General features: G+C 46.1%; 1 protein-coding gene across 6 annotated transcripts in view; it reads left to right on the top strand.

Moving 5' to 3' along the window:
* The window catches only part of OTULIN (OTU deubiquitinase with linear linkage specificity), an 84418-nt gene that overhangs the window by 7320 nt on the left and 57412 nt on the right, over positions 1-19686 (top strand). For 3 of the 6 annotated variants that reach the window (XR_008618029.1, XR_003680876.2, XM_028492816.2), the window contains exons 2-6: positions 678-754; positions 5841-5935; positions 9335-9478; positions 15893-16018; positions 18434-18676. Coding sequence is in view for 4 of the 6 variants with exons in the window: in XM_028492816.2 (XP_028348617.1) it covers positions 678-754; positions 5841-5935; positions 9335-9478; positions 15893-16018; positions 18434-18676 (685 nt within the window). In the remaining 2 variants the exon portion in view is untranslated. Of the gene's footprint in view, positions 1-677; positions 755-5840; positions 5936-9334; positions 9479-15892; positions 16019-18433; positions 18704-19686 lie in introns of all 6 variants that reach the window. The other 3 variants (XM_007102337.3, XM_007102339.3, XM_028492815.2) reach the window with 1 other exon arrangement.

Below are 19686 nucleotides of genomic sequence, written 5' to 3' on the forward strand. Positions count from 1 at the left end.
AACTCAGAAGTCCCATTTTTCATCCTTGTCTGGCACCCAGTGGGGTCTTCTCCCTTTCCAGGACTTAGTAGGTTCTTGTTAGCTCACTGAACGAGCCTAGAGACTCTTTTTGGAGCTGTTGTGCTAAGTCCCAGTGAAAGTATGCGGGGTGCCAGGGATGTGCTCGGCAGAAGGCGGGTGGCTGCTTGTGTGTGGGCCTCAGGGATCAGGAGGGGCCTGAGGGAGGTTTTGTAGCTTTGGGGACTTGTAAATCTCCTATCCTTGTTTTTAGAGTAGCTCTTGTAAAATTTGCTTGTGACATACTAAAGTTGGCACTTGGCCTGCACTCCTGTATACTTTTATTAGCACCATCTCCAGCATGGCATGGCTTCACCGATAAGATGCATGCTAAGATGCTTACATACGTGAGGCATTAAAGACGTTACATTTAAAATGGCCTCAGCCGTGCAGCCAGTGGAGTGGTGTAAAGTGTCTCATTTAAAGTAAAAAACTGAATTGGAATGCTAGAAACATGAGTCTAAGATAAAAGACCCATATTTTATCAGCCTGTCATCATGTAATGTGAAAAAGTTAAACTTTGCCTGTCTTATAAATTTTTTCAGCAGTTGCATGTTGTGATAAAAGGGAACACGTCAGTGCAACAAATTTTTGAAATGTCTAACTTGGTATGATTTCAGCGAGGAGGACATGTATCGTGCGGCGGATGAAATAGAAAAGGAGAAAGAATTACTTATACATGAAAGAGGGTCATCAGGTATGTTTGGAATTGTTTACTTTATAGAGTTCCTACTGTTTATAGTAGAAAATGCAGTTACATTGGTATATCCATTTCCATGAAATGTTGAGATGTACTTCCTAGAAAACATGCGTATGCATGTGGTCTTATCTGTATTGGATTATTCATTTTGCTGAGTTGTTTGGGGAATACTGTTTCCTGAGGTTTTACAGTTTGAATACAAATACTTCCCTTGCGTTCTTTACAGTCATATGGTTTTTGCACCCGTGAGGCTTTGTTTAATCTCTTGACACCACTCTCTCTCAGTTCTTGACTTCCTGATATTCTTAGAGGGAGAGTTTGGGTTTGAAGGGCATTTTTTGTCTCAAGTGGAAGGACTTATTGAGAAGCCGGCCCTCCGGGTCTTTGCGTGCAGAAGGCCATGCAAATCTGATGAACTGATACGGAAGAACGGTCATGGGACTGAGAGCACTGATTCTCCCGTCATTTCACGATTGTGTGTCCATGTTTCTGCTCAGTCATGCCTGCTCTGCTCACTCCCCCAGGACCCACGGGCCCACGGCTGCTAGGGTGGGCCTCTGCTGGGGGCACGGCCGCGGGGCTGTGTGTGGAGAGGTGCCTCCTTCCTTCCCTGCTAGCCTTGTGCGGGAGCCCGGTGAAGATGCTCCGATTTGGGGGTATGCCACAGACGATTCGCCGGTGGCATTGTCTCGTGCACCACTTGTGTGATGCGTGTGTTCTGGTTTAAGAACTAGCTCCTGTTTGTCATATGGTTAGCAAAGCATTATACGTGTAATTAGGAACAAAAGATACAAAGTGGGGTCTTCGATGATAATATTTGAGTCTTCCTCACAAGGAGTTGGTGGAACTCTTCACTGTGGTAGCCAGGGGAGATGTTATTTGTCAGGGTCTGGTCCCCCATAACCTTCAGAGGATGCTCAAATCTTCTGCTGCAGTTGCACACAGTTCACCTCAGATTCAGTCCTTAGCAGTCATATTCCTGAGGAGAAAGTGCTTCTTCAGCCATGGTTTATTCCTGCTGTGTGTGCAGGGGCCCCTTGCTTTCTCGCTCACTCTGCAGGCTCTCTGTTGGAATTCTCCTCTGCCCTCCAGGGAAGGCCTGTGCAGGTGCTCTAGCTTTTCAGGGGGCCTTGTCTGAGGCGTTGTCCAGCTTTAGTCTGAGGTCAGAATGGATCCCTTTATACCCTGAATCTGAGTCCTCATGGGTTCATGGCCCTTCCCGCAATAACATCCTATGGAAGTGCCTCTGGTGGGAAGCTCTGTCCGTATAAAAATTATTTTACTTTCTTTCTTGAATAACCCCAGATGAATATTTGTTTTTTTCTAATTTTCTTGATGACTTTATTGCATTGTCTTCTGGTTTCTGTTGTAGTTGAAAGTACCGCAGTCAGTCCAACCCTTGGAAATCTGTCTTTCTCTGTCTTCTCTTAGTCTTCAGGGTCCTACAGTTTCTCCTTGAGGTTTCTTAAGTGCGGATTTTTTTTTTTTCTTTTAAACATTTTGCTTGGGATTTTTTTTTTTACTTTTTGAGTCTGAGGATGGCTAGCTTTCATCAGTTCAGGAGAATTCTCAGCCGCTATCTTTCTGAATATTGCCTTTTTCCTATTCTCTCTACTTACTCCTTCCATAACTCTAATGAGGTGCTTGCTAGCTTTCATTCAGTCACCCAGGTCCCTCTGCTACACACCCTTTCAGATGTTTTCTGACTTTCAGCCTCTGTTGCATTCAGGACAGTTCCTTCAGAAATATTTTTTTTTCTTTCTTTTTTGGAAAAGTTTTATTTTCCCTCTGAATTTGCTTCGTCTTTTTTTGATAGTGTATTGCTCTTTGCTCATGTTTTTATTCCTTCTTTTATTCCTTGAAGCATTTTGAACATACTCTTTCAGTCCTGATAATCCCATTATCTGAAAATCCTGGCAGGCCTAATTATGCCAGTTGCTATTTTTCCTTATTTCTTGTTTCTTCAGAGTTTGAATTCTAAGGTCAGCTTTTGTGTATCTGTGTAGAGTTTATGCAGCCTGTCTTGAGTGTGAGAGAATTTGGCCTTGTTTCTGCCAGGCACCCAGGGAGTCACCTGCCTTGGGCCACATTAGGTTAATTTCTGGATTTGAGCTTCCAGGCAGGGTCTTGCAGCTAGTGTGAAGTCACAGCCTGTCCCTGTGTGAGAGCCGGCCCATGGTTATGAATTCTCACGGGAGGCTTCCTCTCTCCCCAAGTCAGAACCCAGGCCAAGGCAGAGAGTTTTTTTATGCTCTCTCTTTGTTAGTGAAAAGGTTTTTTTCACCTAGTCCAGGGGTCAGCAAACTATAGCTCTCTGGCCAAATTTGACATGGCACCTGGTTTTGTAAATAAAGTTTTATTGGAACTTCTTGGTTTACATATCACCCATGGTGATTTGCATGCATAGTAAAGTTGAGTAGTTGTGAGAGAAAACCTTATACCCTCAAAGCTTACGTTACTTACTCTCTGGCCCACCAGAGAAAATGTTTGCGATTCTTGCCCTAGCCTCTCAATTGAGAGTCCCAGCGTTCTGGAGGGGTTCAGTTATAACTTCCCATCCTCTGAGAGTCTGAATCCTTGTCTTTGTCACCATATCGTGGTTAAGGAACAAACTTCTTGGTTATTTTGGATTCTGGTTGCCTCTCTGATTTTCAGCTTCCCCCTTTGTGTTTTTTTTGTGTTTGTCTTTGTGGGGATTTTTTGCCACTAGAAATGTTCTTTCCTGGGAACAGTAATCAGTCTGTGTTGGATGCAGTTAAACAAAGCAAGGAACTGTTGTATACTTAAACCGCTTGAGGTCAGGCACTGCCTGTCCTGTGTCTCCAGCTTCTAGCCTGGAGGATGGCATGCAGTGGCCGTTGGAGTCCCCCTCCCAAAGAATGGCGGCAGGATGGGACTGAAAGTATAATTTTGATGCTAGCGCTTTGCGAGTACCCATTTTCCACCCTCAACTGTGTCACGCGGACCTCTGATTCAGCACAGGGCTGTGGCTTGTGGCTTGGCCTCTGAGCCCGCTGAGCCTCCTGCCTTCTCCCCTCAGTCCTGAGGTGTGGCCTGCCTCCCTGACCAGGGGCCGGGTCCTGTGTTGGTGCACACAGGAAGAGGACTGCAAGTGAGGAGAGTGGCAGGGCTGGACCTTCTTCCCAGGAGGCCCTTCCTGAGCTGGAAGCATGCTCTGCCTCGTGGCAGAACGTGCCCCGATAAGTGTCCTCAGCCCTGGACATTTGTAGTTGCTCAAGCTTTGTGGGGAGGTGAGTAGGAAGGCGATAAAAGGGAAATCTTCCCTCCACTAAATAGACACTCAAACAGTGTTTATTGACATCAAACAATGACTGGTTTGTATTTGAGGGTTGGCTCTGCAGCGGTGGTATTTGTGGTCTCCGCGTATTATGCTCCATGGGTCTGTTTCACCTTTAAGCCAGTCCTGACTTATGCCACAGATAAACGTATCTGTTATCTGTATATGTGTTATTTTCCCTTTTGTATAAAAGGTTTGTTTTCCTTGTGAAAGGATTTACCATGAGATTTTTAAAACAGGCGGTTCTTACATTTTGTGTTTAAAAAAAAAAAATTGGTTTACCTGAACTGCACACAGGGATTAGGGACTCCCCCTGGACTTCTGCATCAGCCATCCCTCATCTGTCACACCCTGCGTGGTGAGTACCTGTGGTCCTTTCTTCTTCAGTGGTCTCTAAACACATTCAGGACAGAATCTGGGGCTTTAACGTCTTCATACCTCCCGTTCCTAGCTCAAAGCTTGGCACGTACTAGACACGCAGTAAGTGTTTATTGAATTGAGCTGAATAAAACATCTTTATTTTGTGTTCAACTTCCTCTTGAGTAGATATGTTGTAAGGTACTTCTGTGTTTATATCCTGATTTCTTTGCTAACATTTACTTCTTCAGTATTTTCAAAAGGAAGTTAAGAGATGCCTGGGAATTTACCTCTCTTTCTTCCTAGAATATCCACACAGACATACACATGTGCGTGCACGTGCGTATGCCACAGAATCAAATATCAAACCTCATATGTTAAACAAGGAAAGTTTAAAGGCAATTTTTTTTACTATATCATTTGATCATAAGTTGTATTTTTTAATTTGGGGGGATGTGTTATTAGAGTCAGACAAGGTCTGTGGTTCAACTAATGTTGAGAGCTCCGTTAATTTCTGGCTCATTATCACCAGTTTATAGCCTTTTGGGATCAAGGCAGGATATAACTAAATAAAGACAATTAAATATACTTTTGTAATAGAGGTGTTATCTCTTTGTATAATGGATGTAAAAAACAAATTACAAATCATTAGATGTATTTTCTCAGAGCTTAGACTGCTGCGTATTTAATTTGAACATTATTCATGGGCATCTGGGTCCGTGTGGTTACAGGTGCTGAGGGCACAGCTGAGAAACAAAACAAAGCCCCTGCCCTCAGGGAGCCCATGTTTTGCCATGTGTGTGTGTGTGGTGTGTCTCTGTAGGGGTGGGGAAGGCAGGGTGCAGAAAAAGAAATAAGTCAGGTGTTGATCAGTGCCGATAAGAAAAACAAAACCATGTAAGGGGAATAGAGTGAAGGGGGGGTGTGTGGCATTTTGATATCGGGCATCAGTGTCAAGAGGTGAGCAGAGACCTTCAGGGAGTGAGGAGCGGGTACCACGCAGGTGGGGCAGGAACCGTCAGTGTGGGGAGTGGTGGGAGCTGAGGCCAGAAAGGCAGTGGCGGCCAGGGCAGGAGGCCCTTGTAGGTAGTAAGGGAGTAGAATCGAGTGTGATTGGAGGCCTTGGAGCCCAGCAGGGGTGGGTAGCATCTGACCTACGTTTTAAATGCACCCCTCTGGCTGCCGTGTGGAGAATGGTTGGTAGGGTATGGCGACAGGGAGGCCCCCTGGGAGACCTCGGTGGTCATCTAGGAGCGAGGGGCTGGAGGTCTGGACCAGGTGGTAGGCAGTGGTGGAATTCTGGATTTGGGGGGACTGCAGTGAGCGAGAAAGGAGATCTCAGGGAAAGCAGTGCCATTATTCTGATGATGCTCTGTTTCATTGTTGCCCCCTCCCCACCCCACCCCCTTTTTTTTTATTCTTTAACAGAACCCAGATTAAGTGTAGCTCCTGAAATGGATATCATGGACTATTGCAAAAAAGAATGGAGGGGAAATACGCAAAAAGCAACATGCATGAAAAAGGTATGATGCCTGGATGCATGCATTTTGGGTCTTTCCAATAGTCTATCATAAGTTATTATTTAATATGTCCTTTTGTATTTTTAGATGTTATGACAACTGCCACTAGACTATGTAATTATTGGTGTTCTAATGTTAGAGATGAGGAAACAGGCTCCAAAGATAAGGGACTTGTTTGGAGTCACAGTATTAACATAGAATCATAATCAGTTATTCAGTAACTTGATTTCTTTGGAAAACACATAAATGGCTCTGTGCTGTTCAGGGTTGGGCCAGCCATTGGTTGTCCTCTTGGGGTCATTTGGGAACACTGCCCTTCTGGCCTGGTGAGGTAAAAGGCACAGACGTCATACATCTGCTGTCCCCACTCAGGTTTTTTTCCATGTCCTCTGGTTCTAGGGGCCTGGACTCTCCGGTACCTTCTAAGCAGAGGGATCTGGAACTACTTCCTTTATTTAGGGCAGCGGTCCCCAACCTTTTTGGCACCGGGGACAGGTCTCGTGGAAGACGATACTTCCACAGACTCGGGAGGGGGATGCTTTCGGGATGATTCAAGCGCGTTACATTTATTGTGCACTTTATTTCTATGATTATTACATCGTAATACATAATGACATGATTATACAACTCACCATAACGCTGACAGGAGGCGGAGCTCAGGCGGTAACGCAAGCAATGGGGAGCGGCTGTAAATACAGATGAAGCTTCACTCGCTCGCCCGGCGCTCACCTCCTGCTGTGCAGCCTGGTTCCTAACAGGCCACAGACCGGGTACCGGTCCATGGCCCAGGGGTTGGGGACCCCTGATTTAGGGCATCCCAGGAGCTGTCCCCCTTTCAGTCCCATTGCATAGATTGGTGACCCTAAGGTAGTCCTTCCAAGGCTGTGGGACATCAGGGATTCCCATGACACGGTCCCCCTGTGGCCGTGACTGGGTTGGGTCATTGCTCGAGTCAGGCCCCTTGACCCACTTCCACAGCACAGCAGGTCGAGCAGCACACCCTGCTGGTTCCCCCTCAAATGTATCCTGAATCCAGCATTCCTTCGTAGATTGAAGGTGCTACTCCAGTTGACGCTTGAAAAACACAGGTTTGAGCTGCTTGGGCCCACTTCTATGCAGATTTTTCCACTAAATATGGACTGCGGCACTACATGCCGCATGGATGCAGAGGGCTGCCTGTAACGTTACATGCGGGTTTTTGACAGAGTTGGGGGCCAGCGGTCCAACTGCGCCCCACACACGCACCCCGGCACCACGGGCTGTTCAAGGCGTGGCCATATCTGACGTCCTTCGAGCTACGGAAATGGCAGTTTCACCCTAACGCTTCTACCACCTCTTGTAACTTATGGATTATACCCTTTATTTATTTTTCTCTTGGGATTATTTACGTTACAAGTTTGAATGCATTTCTGGCACGTTAGAGATATTGACCTGTCATGTTTGATAGAAATATCTTTAAAATTTTTGTTTGTTTGTTTAGAACTGTGCTGTTTAGGATTTAAAATGGTTAAGTATTTGAATATATTTGTTCTCGTCCTCAGAGCTTCATTTTGTAGAGAATGTTGTGCCCCTTTCGTCAGGCACCTCAGCTGCCCATGCCTGCCCTGGAACGGGCTGACCGTACTCGAATGTCCCTGCCGCTTTTGAAGCTCTGAGCGCCAGTGTCAACCCTGTTTCCCGCAAGTCTGGACTGTAGACTACTTGTGTCTCAGGCACTCGTTAGAGAGCTCAATCACGACATACCTGGGACTCTCAGTTCCTGCCAGAGCTTTAGAACGTTTAGATTTGTGTGGCCATCTGCTGAATGTGCATATTGGCTACTCGTAGATTTTGTAAAAACCTCCAGCTCTGTATCAAAGTAGATAACCAGAGGCCAGGTATCTAAACTGTATTTTCTCATCTTCCCCAGAAATGCTTACACTGACTTGCAACCTTATTTTTTGATCTCAGTCTCTTTAAAGGATCTCTTCTAACAGTTGGCACCTTAAAGCCTGTAATTGAAGATGTTTACTAAGTTATCCAAGTGTTCCATATTTTGGAACTCGTGCTGAAGTCATTCCTCTATGATTTCAGTTTGAGGTAAAGATATGACCCTATAGTTGGACCCTTCGGTGACCAAATAATCAAAGGCACATCAGTTAGAAAAGCATCCCATCGGGACCCATGGCAGTCATTAGAGCATTTCTGGGCCTGATAACAGCTTGGATGTCAGTTATCTTTTAGTCCTTATTTGTCTAATTGTTTTGTTTTGGATATTCATTTACGCACTTGGAACTAGCTATCGTGAGTACTCGGGGTAACTAGGGGTTCACCATAGGGAAGAGGTGCATATTAGCAAGCATGAATCTGCTTGACGGGCCCTTACGTTGCAGCGATTGGGCCACTGAATAAAAATGCAACTCTCAAAATTTTATCATTGGAGAGACGTACTTTCATATCCACTTAGAACATCATCCTGTGACTTGAACCTTGAAAACAACTAATAACAGGGTCCAGTGCCTGGACACAGGATGACCGTCTACATGGTGCCCGCCCCATGAGGGCGACACTTCTTCTTGTGTGTAAATGTGGGTAGGAAGCAGGGTTTCGAGTGAGTGTCGCGGAAGGGCAGGACTAGCGCAAGGTCTGCCAGGTCGGGGGCCAGTGAGCTGGGGAGGCCGCGAAGTCGATGCCGACGCCTGAGCAGAGCCCCGCGGAGAGCTCAGTCATCTGGGTCCCTGGGCCAGGTCACTGGGATTTTATGGTGTCCTTTTTGGGGGGCGTGCTCAAAATGGTCCATTTGGATGGCTGTATTTGAGTTGACTGAGCATGTCACTGAGCATTTTCATTTCCTTGTTTCACTTCCAGGCTGAACAAGAATGACACTTAAATCCACTTTTTGGAAAAGTCTAACATAATTTATCCAGGCATCTCCTAGCATGTAGTTTTTAAATGTATTTCATGGAAATTTGGGATTTGGGGGTATTATTTTTAATACGGAGATACGAGCTGGGTACATCTCTCTTTTCTTTCCTGTCTCTTCATTAAAGAGTTTAGGGTCAATCTAAACACAGATTAAAGCCTTCAGAATGTTGGTTATTAATAAGTGAATGTTACAACGGTTGCTAAGGGGCATATAACTCCAACTTTGGGAGTGACTAGTGTTTTAATAATTCTTGGTGTATTATTTTATATGTTCTAGTATGTTGCATCTGCTACATATGCTGATACTATGTACAGTACTAACATTTATTTCCTTTGATTGATTAAAAAAAGAATTCAAATATCTTACATGAAAGACTCAGCCAGTCTTGTTTCCGTTTTTCTAGTGACTGGGGGCACATTTTTTCCACAGGAATACAATTCTCCCCACTCTCTGAAGTCAGTAATGACCATTTTGAATTCTCTGATGCTTTTGTCCAGGGCTACGAGGAGGTGTCTCAGAAATTCACCTCCATCAGGCGAGTCCGTGGAGATAATTACTGTGCGCTGAGGGCCACGCTCTTCCAGGCCATGAGCCAGCCGGCCGCGCTGCCCTCCTGGCTGCAGGACCCGGAGCTCACGCTGGTACGCTGCTGCTGCAGGTTTGAGTCTGCGATGTTTCCAGTCGCTTTTGTGAAAAAGACTTCCCCTTCTCTGCCCTGTGCCGTGTGCTAGTACTGTCTGCAGTGTGATGTCAGCGTGTGAGTTTATTCAGTTTTGTGTGGCTGAGATGATTTTGCATAGCAAAGCGACCAAAAATGATTGATATTTCCCCAGAAGAGGAAGATGATAAAATTTCTTCAGTGCTTCAGCTGAATTAGAGAGCAGGTGTTTAGGGTTTGTTCAGAGCACTTAAGGCAGTTTGACTTCAGTGTTAAGAGTCTCTACCAAGTGGGCTGTGTATTTTACTATCTGAGAACCTGCTGGGGTTTTAGGAGGCAGATTTCTGTGATTCTAGCTCCAATTCAAGGAATCAGCATCCTCTGCAGAGTGTTAGCAGAACTGGCTCGGCACGCGGCAGAGCAGCAACACTAGAAGAGAGATGGTTGCTGTCAGCCTGGGAGAGGCTTCCTGGGGAGGCGAGGGTCAGGGGCTGTGTCCCATGCCTGGCCCTCTTTAAGGTCTTAAATCTGCAGCCTGGTAGTGACACCCCAAGAAGTCACATGATCAGTGTGTCGTGTATCCACGACACACATCAGCTTGAGGTCATGATAGGTTGGATGATAGAATATCCCAAACGAGTTTGGTGGGCAGGCACGATTGAGCAGAACTCACAATATGACATTACTTGGAAGAAAATAGGAAATCTTGTGCCTGTAGTAAAACAAAACCCCAAACCAAAACTCAAAGTGCCAGCTGTGGGAGATCTGCCTTACCAGCAACTTATGAGGGGGGAAGAAAGAGTCAGGATTTTAATGGATTGCAGGCCCAGTACGAGCCCACTGATGTGTGACGCCTGCAGTGATAAGGAAGCCCTGTCTTAAAAGGAACACTTCTAAAACACAGGCAGTGACAGCCCTGTCTTGAACGGGGCTGGTCAGATCCCATCTTGAGGACCGAGTGCAGCTCTGTGCCTGTACCCTCAGTACAGGTGGGAGTGTGCCTGACAGGGCTCATCTGCTTTGGGGAACAGTTGAAGGAGCTGGGGTATTTGCCTAGAATAAAGACTTTTAGAGGATACTGGTTGGCAGTTAAGCTAATTAGAGGTCTGTTAGGTGGGCGGGGTATCACATACCCACAAAGAGCAAAACCAGGTTCAGTGGGTGGAGGGTACCACCTGTCTCTCGGGTGATTATCTGCTTTATAAACGTATAAAAGCACGTGTGCATAAACTATTTAAATGATATCTGTGAAGGATACTTCTAATCAAAGATACATCATCTTTTTTAAATATAAATTTATATTTATTTTACTTATTTATTTTTGGTGGCATCGGGTCTTCGTTGCTACGCGTGGGCCTTTCTCTAGTTGTGGTGAGTGGGGGCTACTCTTCGCTGTGGTGCGTGGGCTTCTCATTGCAGTGGCTTCTCTTGTTGAGCACGTGCTCTAGGCGCACTGGCTTCAGTAGTTGTGGCTCACAGGCTCAGTAGGTGCGGCGCACAGGCTTAGTTGCTCTGCAGCACGCGGGATCTTCCCAGACCAGGGCTCAAACCCGTGTCCCTTGCATTGGCAGGTGGATTCTTAACCACTGCACCACCAGGGAAGTCCCAAAGATATGTCATCTTAAGCAGATTTCTCAGTATTAGCTTGTTTTTTTTTTTTTTTTTTTTTTTTTTGAGAAGGGAGCAAAAGAAATTGGTACACTAGGCTATTTTTAGCTTTGCAAATTAGAAGTATATTAGTACTGAAATATTTCAGAATTGTTGGTCAGTCAAAAGCATGCCTGTGGACATGAGACACTGCTTGGGAAGCAGACATGGGTGATCTCACTGTATTTTGCTTTAACTTTTGTTTGCCAACCATAGCTTTATTTATTGATTGTGACAAAATCCTCCTCAATTTTAGGCTGTTTTCCTTTGAGCCTTTTACTTTGAGGGGCTGCTTAGATTTATGGACTTAACTGATGTAATGAATTTGAATTTTTAACTTTTCCAAGGAACTCTGGTGCAAGTAGTGTTCTACATAATTAAACATACAAAATACGCTCTATGAAAGTAAAGCATAATTTTTATTTTACTAACAGGATACATTTGGGTAAGGTTATCTGCCAAATTAAAAATAGTCTAGGTAGGTTGTGCTTGGTTTCTGATCGGTATGAGAGCACGTTGCGTGTATGAGCAATCGGGGCTTTAAGGTGGTTTTCCTGACTTCATTTGAGTCATGCGGAAATTCTCAAGTACTCTTTCTAATTTCTTCCCTTTTCTGTATGTATCAGTCAACAAGTAGAGTTTTTCTCTTGGGAGCATAATTAGTTGGTCACAGTGGTATTATTTTTGTCATCTAACCTTTCTCGAATGCCAGGAGGCCCACGTCAGAGAGAAAAAGCACATCACACCTGTCCGTGAGTTTAGTATGAAAGTTTATGAAACTTTTCTTGCTCTCATCCAGCTAGAAGACTTGTCCCCGTGTTGACTTTTTAGCCCCCAGCAGATTCCCTCGATTTGAGCACTTTCCCGACAGGGTCTGTTTTGCTGTGTGTCTTGGGCGGGTGACAGATGCACCACCCGCTTCTCATTTGAAGTGCCAGTGCAGGAAGGGGTACACAGACTTGGTTGTCACACTTGACCAGACTAGTTTTTTTTTTTTTTTTTTTTTTTTTTTTAGGGACTCTCCATCTAATTTTTTATTTTTATTTTTTGCAGTACGCGGGCCTCTGTTGTGGCCTCTCCCGTTGCGGAGCACAGGCCCCGCACGCACTGGCTCAGCAGCCATGGCTCACGGGCCCAGCCCCCCCGCGGCATGTGGGATCCTCCCGGACCGGGGCACGAACCCGTGTCCCCTGCATCGGCAGGCGGACTCGCAACCACTGCGCCACCAGGGAAGCCCCAACCAGACTAGTTTTTAACCACCTCCCAGGTGTCTCAGGCAGCCTCCTGTGGATGGCATTCCATCCCTGTTCTCATGCTGGCCCTTCCGCCTGGTCTCCTGTCAGAAGGTGCACACTGACAGGGGTCTCGCTGAGTGAGCGAGAGGGCGGTGCAGCGTGACTGGAAGAGGTCGGGGTGGAACCGAGTACGAGTACCGCCGGGTGGTGAGGCCTGCAGGAGCCGGCGGCACACCGTGGTGGTGGGGTACCCGGACCGCCTCGCCCCGCAAGTGGGGCCTCTCTGTTACCAGAGACTACTGTGTCACTGTAATAAGGAAGCGTCTTAATATTTGTTAGCACTCGTGAGTAAGACAAGCAGATCAGGTGATACTTTATTCTACAGAACAAGAAGGTCCTACAGGAGTTTTGGTATGAAAGCCTCTGTGCCCATTTCCTACCCATCTTCCTACTAAATCAGAATAACTTGTATCCTGTCACATTAATTAAGCCATGCTTGCTGTTACAAGTTGGTATAAATTATGACGTTTAAAATGGGGTAGGCTCGCTGTTATAAACACAATAAGTATCTGACAAAGTCTGTCTCAGTTTACCCTGATCCTTGATCTTTCTGAATTTCCAAGGGCCTCTTCTGACCACTACCCTGCATCCAGTGACAGTCATATGTCCTGGTGTCCACGGGGCTTTTAGAAGTCCTTGGAGCACTGACCACTTCTGGGGACATAAAAAGGCTGCTCTCAGCAGGCAGGTTGGAAGGAACCTAGTTTCAGCATTATTAGGGTCTCCTGAACTGCCCAGGCTCTGTAGTAACCCACCTCTTCAGCACTGGGCATCAGGCAGGTCCTGGGACACCTGAGTTTGTATGTGAGTCTGTAGACTCAGAACCAGCCCCAGCCCAGCCTGCAGGCTGCATGCTGTGCTAAACATCCCTTGACCTCAGCTTGCATTTCGTCAAGAATTCGGTGAGCCCAGAGAAACTACACGCCCTGTAGCTGGCTGTATCTGCTTCCATTTACATTTGGAGAGATGTTCTTTGTAGCGTTTTGCCATTTTCCCTCTCTCCTAGAGCACTCTTGGTTTCAGGAGATTCAAGGGAAATAGGAGCACTAGACCGAGACCCTCCCCTTAATGTGAGCTCAGTGGAGGAGAGCCCAGGCCGATCATCCTGTGCTGCTCAGCCCCTCTGGCTTTGCTCGTTCATGGCCCATCTGACAGACTGGCCGCCCCTCACCTCCTGTCATCATGTCTTGGCTCCCTGTCTGTCGTTCCTGCTTCTGTCCAGATCCTAGTCTCTGTGTGTGACTGCAGTCGGATGATCTGACCGTGACCCTGACCTTGGACGTGGCTTGGTCTGGCTGTTCTTAAACTTGGGCAGCAGCCGGGTCCCCAAGAGGTGGTATCCTTTGGGGCAGGGGTCCTTTGGTTCCATAGTTTTAGAATGTCTCTGAGTGGGTGGGACCCGTGACAGTGTTTGCTTGCTTAGGGTGGGATAGACTGTATGTCAGAACTCATGAGACAGTTTGGGGATGACACATTTTTGTTACTTGCTATCCCTTTAACCATGGTGCTGATTTTGAGAATTATGGACATTTGCTAGAGAAAACAGGCTGTTTTTATATTTCAGTCACAAATGAAATTATACCTAAGTTAACTGCCTGCTTTATTAAGTATTTCCCATCATTGTTTCTTGTTTTTAATTTTGTTGCTTCTTTATGTCTCCCTTACCCTGACAGAAGTCCAGTCTCTGTGTGTGTAGTGTAAAAGAATGGCTATGTGTGTGTGTTGTGTGTGTCATGACCCCCGAAAGCATTTAAAGCTATACTCATTTTTTTCATCTGAGTAAAGAATTTCAGCTCCATTATTCTTTCTTCATAGTTTCTTTTCACACCTCAGTTTTGGGCTTTCTCCAGGATCTCCACAGCTCCCAGCATATACAGCCCTTGATAATTATTCCAGCAATACTTTGGCCCATGCATGGAAGGAATGAGGAAACGGACTTTTATTGGGGTTTTGCTCTGTGTAGTTAGATCTTTGGGTTCTCTTGAGTAATGAGTATCGTGCCTGCTTTTTAGGTACATGCACAATGTCACGTGATGCTCATGTTTTCTGGGCTTCCTTCCACCCCGTTTCCCAGCTCACATCTGCGTAGCCAGTATTTTCTGCTCATTGCACTTCTCTGTGCCCAGTTGTGATTTCAGCTTATTGCCACTTGAGGGCATTTTAGAGTCTGCTGATAAACCAGAGAACCTGATAGAAAGTTTGCAGCAGAGCTGCCCACATTTTGCTGAAATGTAAGACAGTGTGGGCACAGAGCTGGGCTGCTCTTGGGCAGGTGGTCATTTGTCATCATAATAAGATGAGAACACAACCCCTCCCCCATTAACGCCATCACGGTGGTAAAACCACCTGAAGAGGAATGTACGTCCCTGTTGTGGTTTTGTTTTTCTGTAGAGATGAAACCACCTTAGTTTCACATGACTGCTGTAAAGAGAAGGTAAAACTGGAGTTCCCATGCATGAAAGGGTCTTCAGAGCCTCAGATTCCAGGAGAACTGAGCACATGGCCTCATTTAAAACTGTATTATAACTGTTAAACAGACTCAGGTTCTAGGGAGGAATTAATTATTCTCTAATGATCTTTTGACTTGGAGGTGAACTCTTTTTTTCCTTTCTGCATTTTATAGCACTGAAGGGACATGCCAGTGCCCGGCCTAATTATGTGGATTTCTCCAAGACTGTTGGGGAAGTCTGAGTTCCCTTGCTGACATCGATCCAGTTATGTCCCAGCTTGCTTTTCAGACTCCACGTTCTATCGATGATGAGGGGAAAACAAAATAGCAAACGCTCCAGGAAAAAAAAGGAAACAGGCAAAATAATAGTTCAGCTGTCAGTTCTTTAATGAGCTAGCCCATCACAACTCCCTTAACCCCTGCTTCTTATTCTCAGTTGTATTTTTTATCTTACCACACTGATTAGTTAAACGAGATACCATATTGTTTCTTTCTAATATTAAAACTTTGATGATAGTGTAAGTATCAGAAGTTAGGTTTTATTTTCCTAGTCAGGAAAGGAGCAGGTTTTTACCCCATCCTGGACCATCTCACAGGCCCAAAGTGCCTTCCTGAGTCAGGCATTAGGGTGTGGTAGGGAGGAACCAGTGGGCCCAGCAGCTGCTTGGGTGGTTTATGCGAAGACCTGGTGTGGACACTGCCTTCACGTACCCTTACAAAGTGCTGTGGAACGTTCCTGCCCGCGGCCGGAACCCAGCCAGGTACATTGTGCCTTTGGGTCTCAGCCAAAACCGCCATTTCACTGTAAAGCCCTCCTCAGGGTGGGTCTTTCTGAGTTCCCGACTTCCAGATTTAGGTCCGCCGTCCTAAACCCAGACAGATGTGCAGGAATTAATTCTGGAAACGAAGGTAGGTCTTGTAGGCTTCATTGTTTCTTATAGCTTGGATCGTGTGGTGGCCTTTCTGGAATGTTAACATTCTCTCTCTCTGTTTCTTGATACTCTAGTTACCAGAAAAACTCATAAGCAAATACAGCTGGATCAATCAGTGGAAGCCTGGACTGAAGTTTGAGGGGAAGAGCGAGGACCTGGTTGATAAAATTAAGGAGTCCCTCACTTTACTGAGGAAGAAGGTTTGGAACATGTAGTTTCCTTTCTGTGATACGTGCAAAGCTCTCACTCCCGAGTGCCCCAGCACACCACTTCTTAGTCTTCACTTAGTGGATTACCACATGCCCTTGGCTGGTTTTCAGGCAAAATAATTCTAAACGAACACAAACACTTCCTATGAAGTGTTGGGTAAAATGAAGAAATATCAACGTCCTGTATTCTCGGAGGAGATGATGTGTTTAATGAAACGTTTAACTTTGTTTAAAGGAAACCGTACAAATGTAGTCTTTTCTTCTAAGTTCTGACAAGTTTCAGGGACATCATTTAGTCCATATCTCTTACAGGATTATCAGTGATAACGAATTCACATTTATTAAATTCTTCCCAATTCTGTTCATGTTTTAAGATTCTGTCCATATTTATTAGACTTGTTTTCTTTCATGGTGATTTTCCAGTGGAGCAGATTTAGGAACTTGTCTTTTGACAACTGTCGTGCAGGTTTTTCTGAAACAGAATTGTGAGGAGGAACTTGGTCTGCTGATTCCCAGTGATTTGGTTATTAAATACTCCCTCTTCTGTGGCTTTCCGCTGCCTTGTGTGGGTCGATATCCTGCTTGCACACTGGCCCACACAGACCTCTAGGTCGCTGGCCTTTGAACAGCCTAAAAGCTCTCCTCACTGGGGGCCCTGCATTGAGGGCCTGTTAATTGCTCCAGGCTTTGTGGATGGAGGAGGGAGGCCGGTAAGGAGGTGTCAGGCATCGGCTTTCAAGATTGCCCCAGCACATACCCCGTTTGTTGATCTGTTCACTTGACTGTGGTCTGCCCCCATGAGACTTTCAGCTTCACCAGAGACCGTCCTGTCGATTCCTTTGCAGCCAGTGCCGGGCACTGAGCCTGACACATAATAGGCATTTGGTAAATATTTTGTTGAATGAGTGGAGGGCCCTGAGTTCCTGGAGCCTAGTTTTTATTTACAAATATGAGAAATGTGTACTGGAAACTATACTGTGGAAGGAAGACTAGTGATGAAGAAATGGGAGCAAGAAGGGGAGAGGGAGTCTGTTCTTGTTGCCTGTTGGAGCATAGCAGAGGATTCAAGGGGGCTGGGGGACCTGCGCCTGCCCAGGCCCTGGGTTAACAGGGGTTTGAGCCTAGGGCTCTGGCCCTGTGGGAGTGAACAGGAAGGCTCTTCAGCTCAGCCACTGGTGACAGTTGCCTTTTTAACTCTTAAGTTCTTGTGAGATTGCTTTATTAGCTGTGCCTACTGTAACTAGATCCTCATTTGGGGGAATGTTTAAGTGATTCCAATTTGTAATAACATTAAAATTATACATTAATACTCTGAGCCAAAAAAAAAAAAGCCTCTGAGCCGGCATCGCTAGCACTTTGTATGTGCCAGGCTGCACACTAAAAGTTTCATATATTGTTTAATTCTCACGACTACCTGGGTATTGTTGCTGTGGTTATCCTCACTTTGCAGATGAGGAGACGGAGGCCCTGCAGAAGCCACCACCTGCTCGGTGGCAAGGCCTGTATTCCACCCTGACTATCTGACTCCAGAGCTGCATTCTTGCTTGCCAGCTTGGTCCCCTTCTGGAAAATAGGAGGTGTTCCAGCTTGCACCCCAAATATTGGAACGAGTCCGGTGGCACAGTCATTACTATTAACACTTACTCTTGTATTTAAAATTTTAATGGTTTTTGGGAGGAGCCGTAGTTACTGGTTATTCATAAGGATTAGTTTTATGTTGGCATCTTCTGTCCTCATTCACTTTAACTTAAAAGCACATATGTTTATAGGGTTTTCTTTTTCACTTAAAGAGTTTGCTTATGTTAGCTGAATACCTGATCCTCTGCTTTACTCTTAATCAGAAGTCGGTAAGAATTTCCGGAGTGGATTTATTCATTTGAAACTCAAGTGTATATTTAAGAGGTTAGAAGGGTAAGTTTAGTAAACAGATATTCAGGATACTCTGCAATCTTCTTGGCACATCTCCGTGTTTGAGGGTTGGCTTGGTGTTTCTGGGTGGTAACGGCTGCCGTAAACCCCTTAAGGGGAGGAGTAGGTTCAGCTTCCCTTCGCAGCGTCTCACACGGGCCTCACACACGCGTGTTAGCTCTCCTGTAAGTATTTCTGATTGACCGGTTTGATCTCTTTGCCTGGGAAGATAGGGGAGTTGAAATTTCCATTCCATGGCGCTAGAGTTCTCCTTAGTGCATTATACTTTTGTTTGAAGTTAGTGGGGGAAGAACTGAATAAGGAATTTTTGAGGTCTAAAGAGTGCCATTGTTTGAGCTGGAAGCTTGAGCGTTGAGCGTTGGTACGTGACCCATGGTTGCCTGCCTATTTTGAAAATAATTTTGTGCTCATTGTATGGAATTTTACCAGGGACTTTTAGAGCAATAATTTAATTATTATGTAACTTTCTTATTACAGTGGACAGGCTTGGCTGAACTGAGAACTGCTGAAGCGAGGCAGATAGCTTGTGATGAACTGTTCACGAATGAAGAAGAGGAGTACAGCCTCTATGAAGCTGTAAAATTTCTCATGCTAAGCAGAGCCATCGAACTATATGATGATAAAGAGAAGGGAAGGGAAGTGCCGTTCTTCTCTGTGCTTCTGTTTGCTCGGGACACGTCAGGTGACCCCGGACAGCTGCTGAGGAACCATCTGAACCAGGTGGGGCACGCCGGTGGCCTTGAACAGGTGAGCTGTACCTTTGGGAGTATATTAGCCCAAACAGCAGCTTCAGCCGCCAAACCTCATCTCAGTTTTTGTGGGTCAGGAGTCGAGGAGCGGCTTGGCCGTATGGCTCTGGCTCAGGGTCTCGGCAGGCTGCGATCATCTGAGGGCGTGATTGGGGCTGGAGGGTCCACTTCCAGCATGGCACACTCACCTGGCTGTTGGCAGGAGGCCTCGGTCCTTCACCGGTAGTTAGTGGGAGGGTTCTGTTCCTCACCATGTGGGGCTTTGCATAGGGCTGCTTGGGTGTCCTTGTGACATGGCACTGGCTTCTCTCAGAAAGTGATCCAAGAAGAGAGCAAGGAGGAAGCTCCAGTGCCTTCTGTGATCTAGTCTTGTGAGTCACACACGGTCAGTTACACTATATTCTGTTGGTTAGAAGCAAGTCACTTAATCCTTCCCACATTCAAGTGAGGAGTGCCAGAGAATTGTGAACCTATTTTATAACCACCATGGTTATCTCAGCCTGGGCTTGCTTCTGTAGTGGGGTGGATGGGATCAGTACCCTTGGCTCCAGTCAACAAATAAACCAAGCTCTTGGAAGAGTCCTCTGAAGGGTCTTGTTTTTTTGGTTTGTTTTTTTGTTTTTTTGCTGCGTTGCATGGCGTGTGGGATCTTAGTTCCCTGACCAGGGGTCGAACCCGTGCCCCTTGCAGTGGAAGTGCAGAGTCATAACCACTGGACTGCCAGGGAAGTCCCTGAAGGGTGTTGTTTAATCTTGGAAGCTGTAGCTGTATTAGGTAACGTCCTTTAGAAATAGAAATGGAGGGGCTTCCCTGGTGGCGCGGTGGTTGAGAATCTGCCTGCCGATGCAGGGGACACGGGTTCGTGCCCCGGTCCGGGAAGATCCTACGTGCCGCGGAGCGGCTGGGCCCGTGAGCCATGGCCGCTGAGCCTGCGCGTCCGGAGCCTGTGCCCCACAACGGGAGAGGCCACAACAGTGAGAG

The sequence above is a fragment of the Physeter macrocephalus genome, chromosome 8 (genome assembly GCF_002837175.3).
Source record: "Physeter macrocephalus isolate SW-GA chromosome 8, ASM283717v5, whole genome shotgun sequence".
Lineage (NCBI taxonomy): Eukaryota > Metazoa > Chordata > Mammalia > Artiodactyla > Physeteridae > Physeter > Physeter macrocephalus.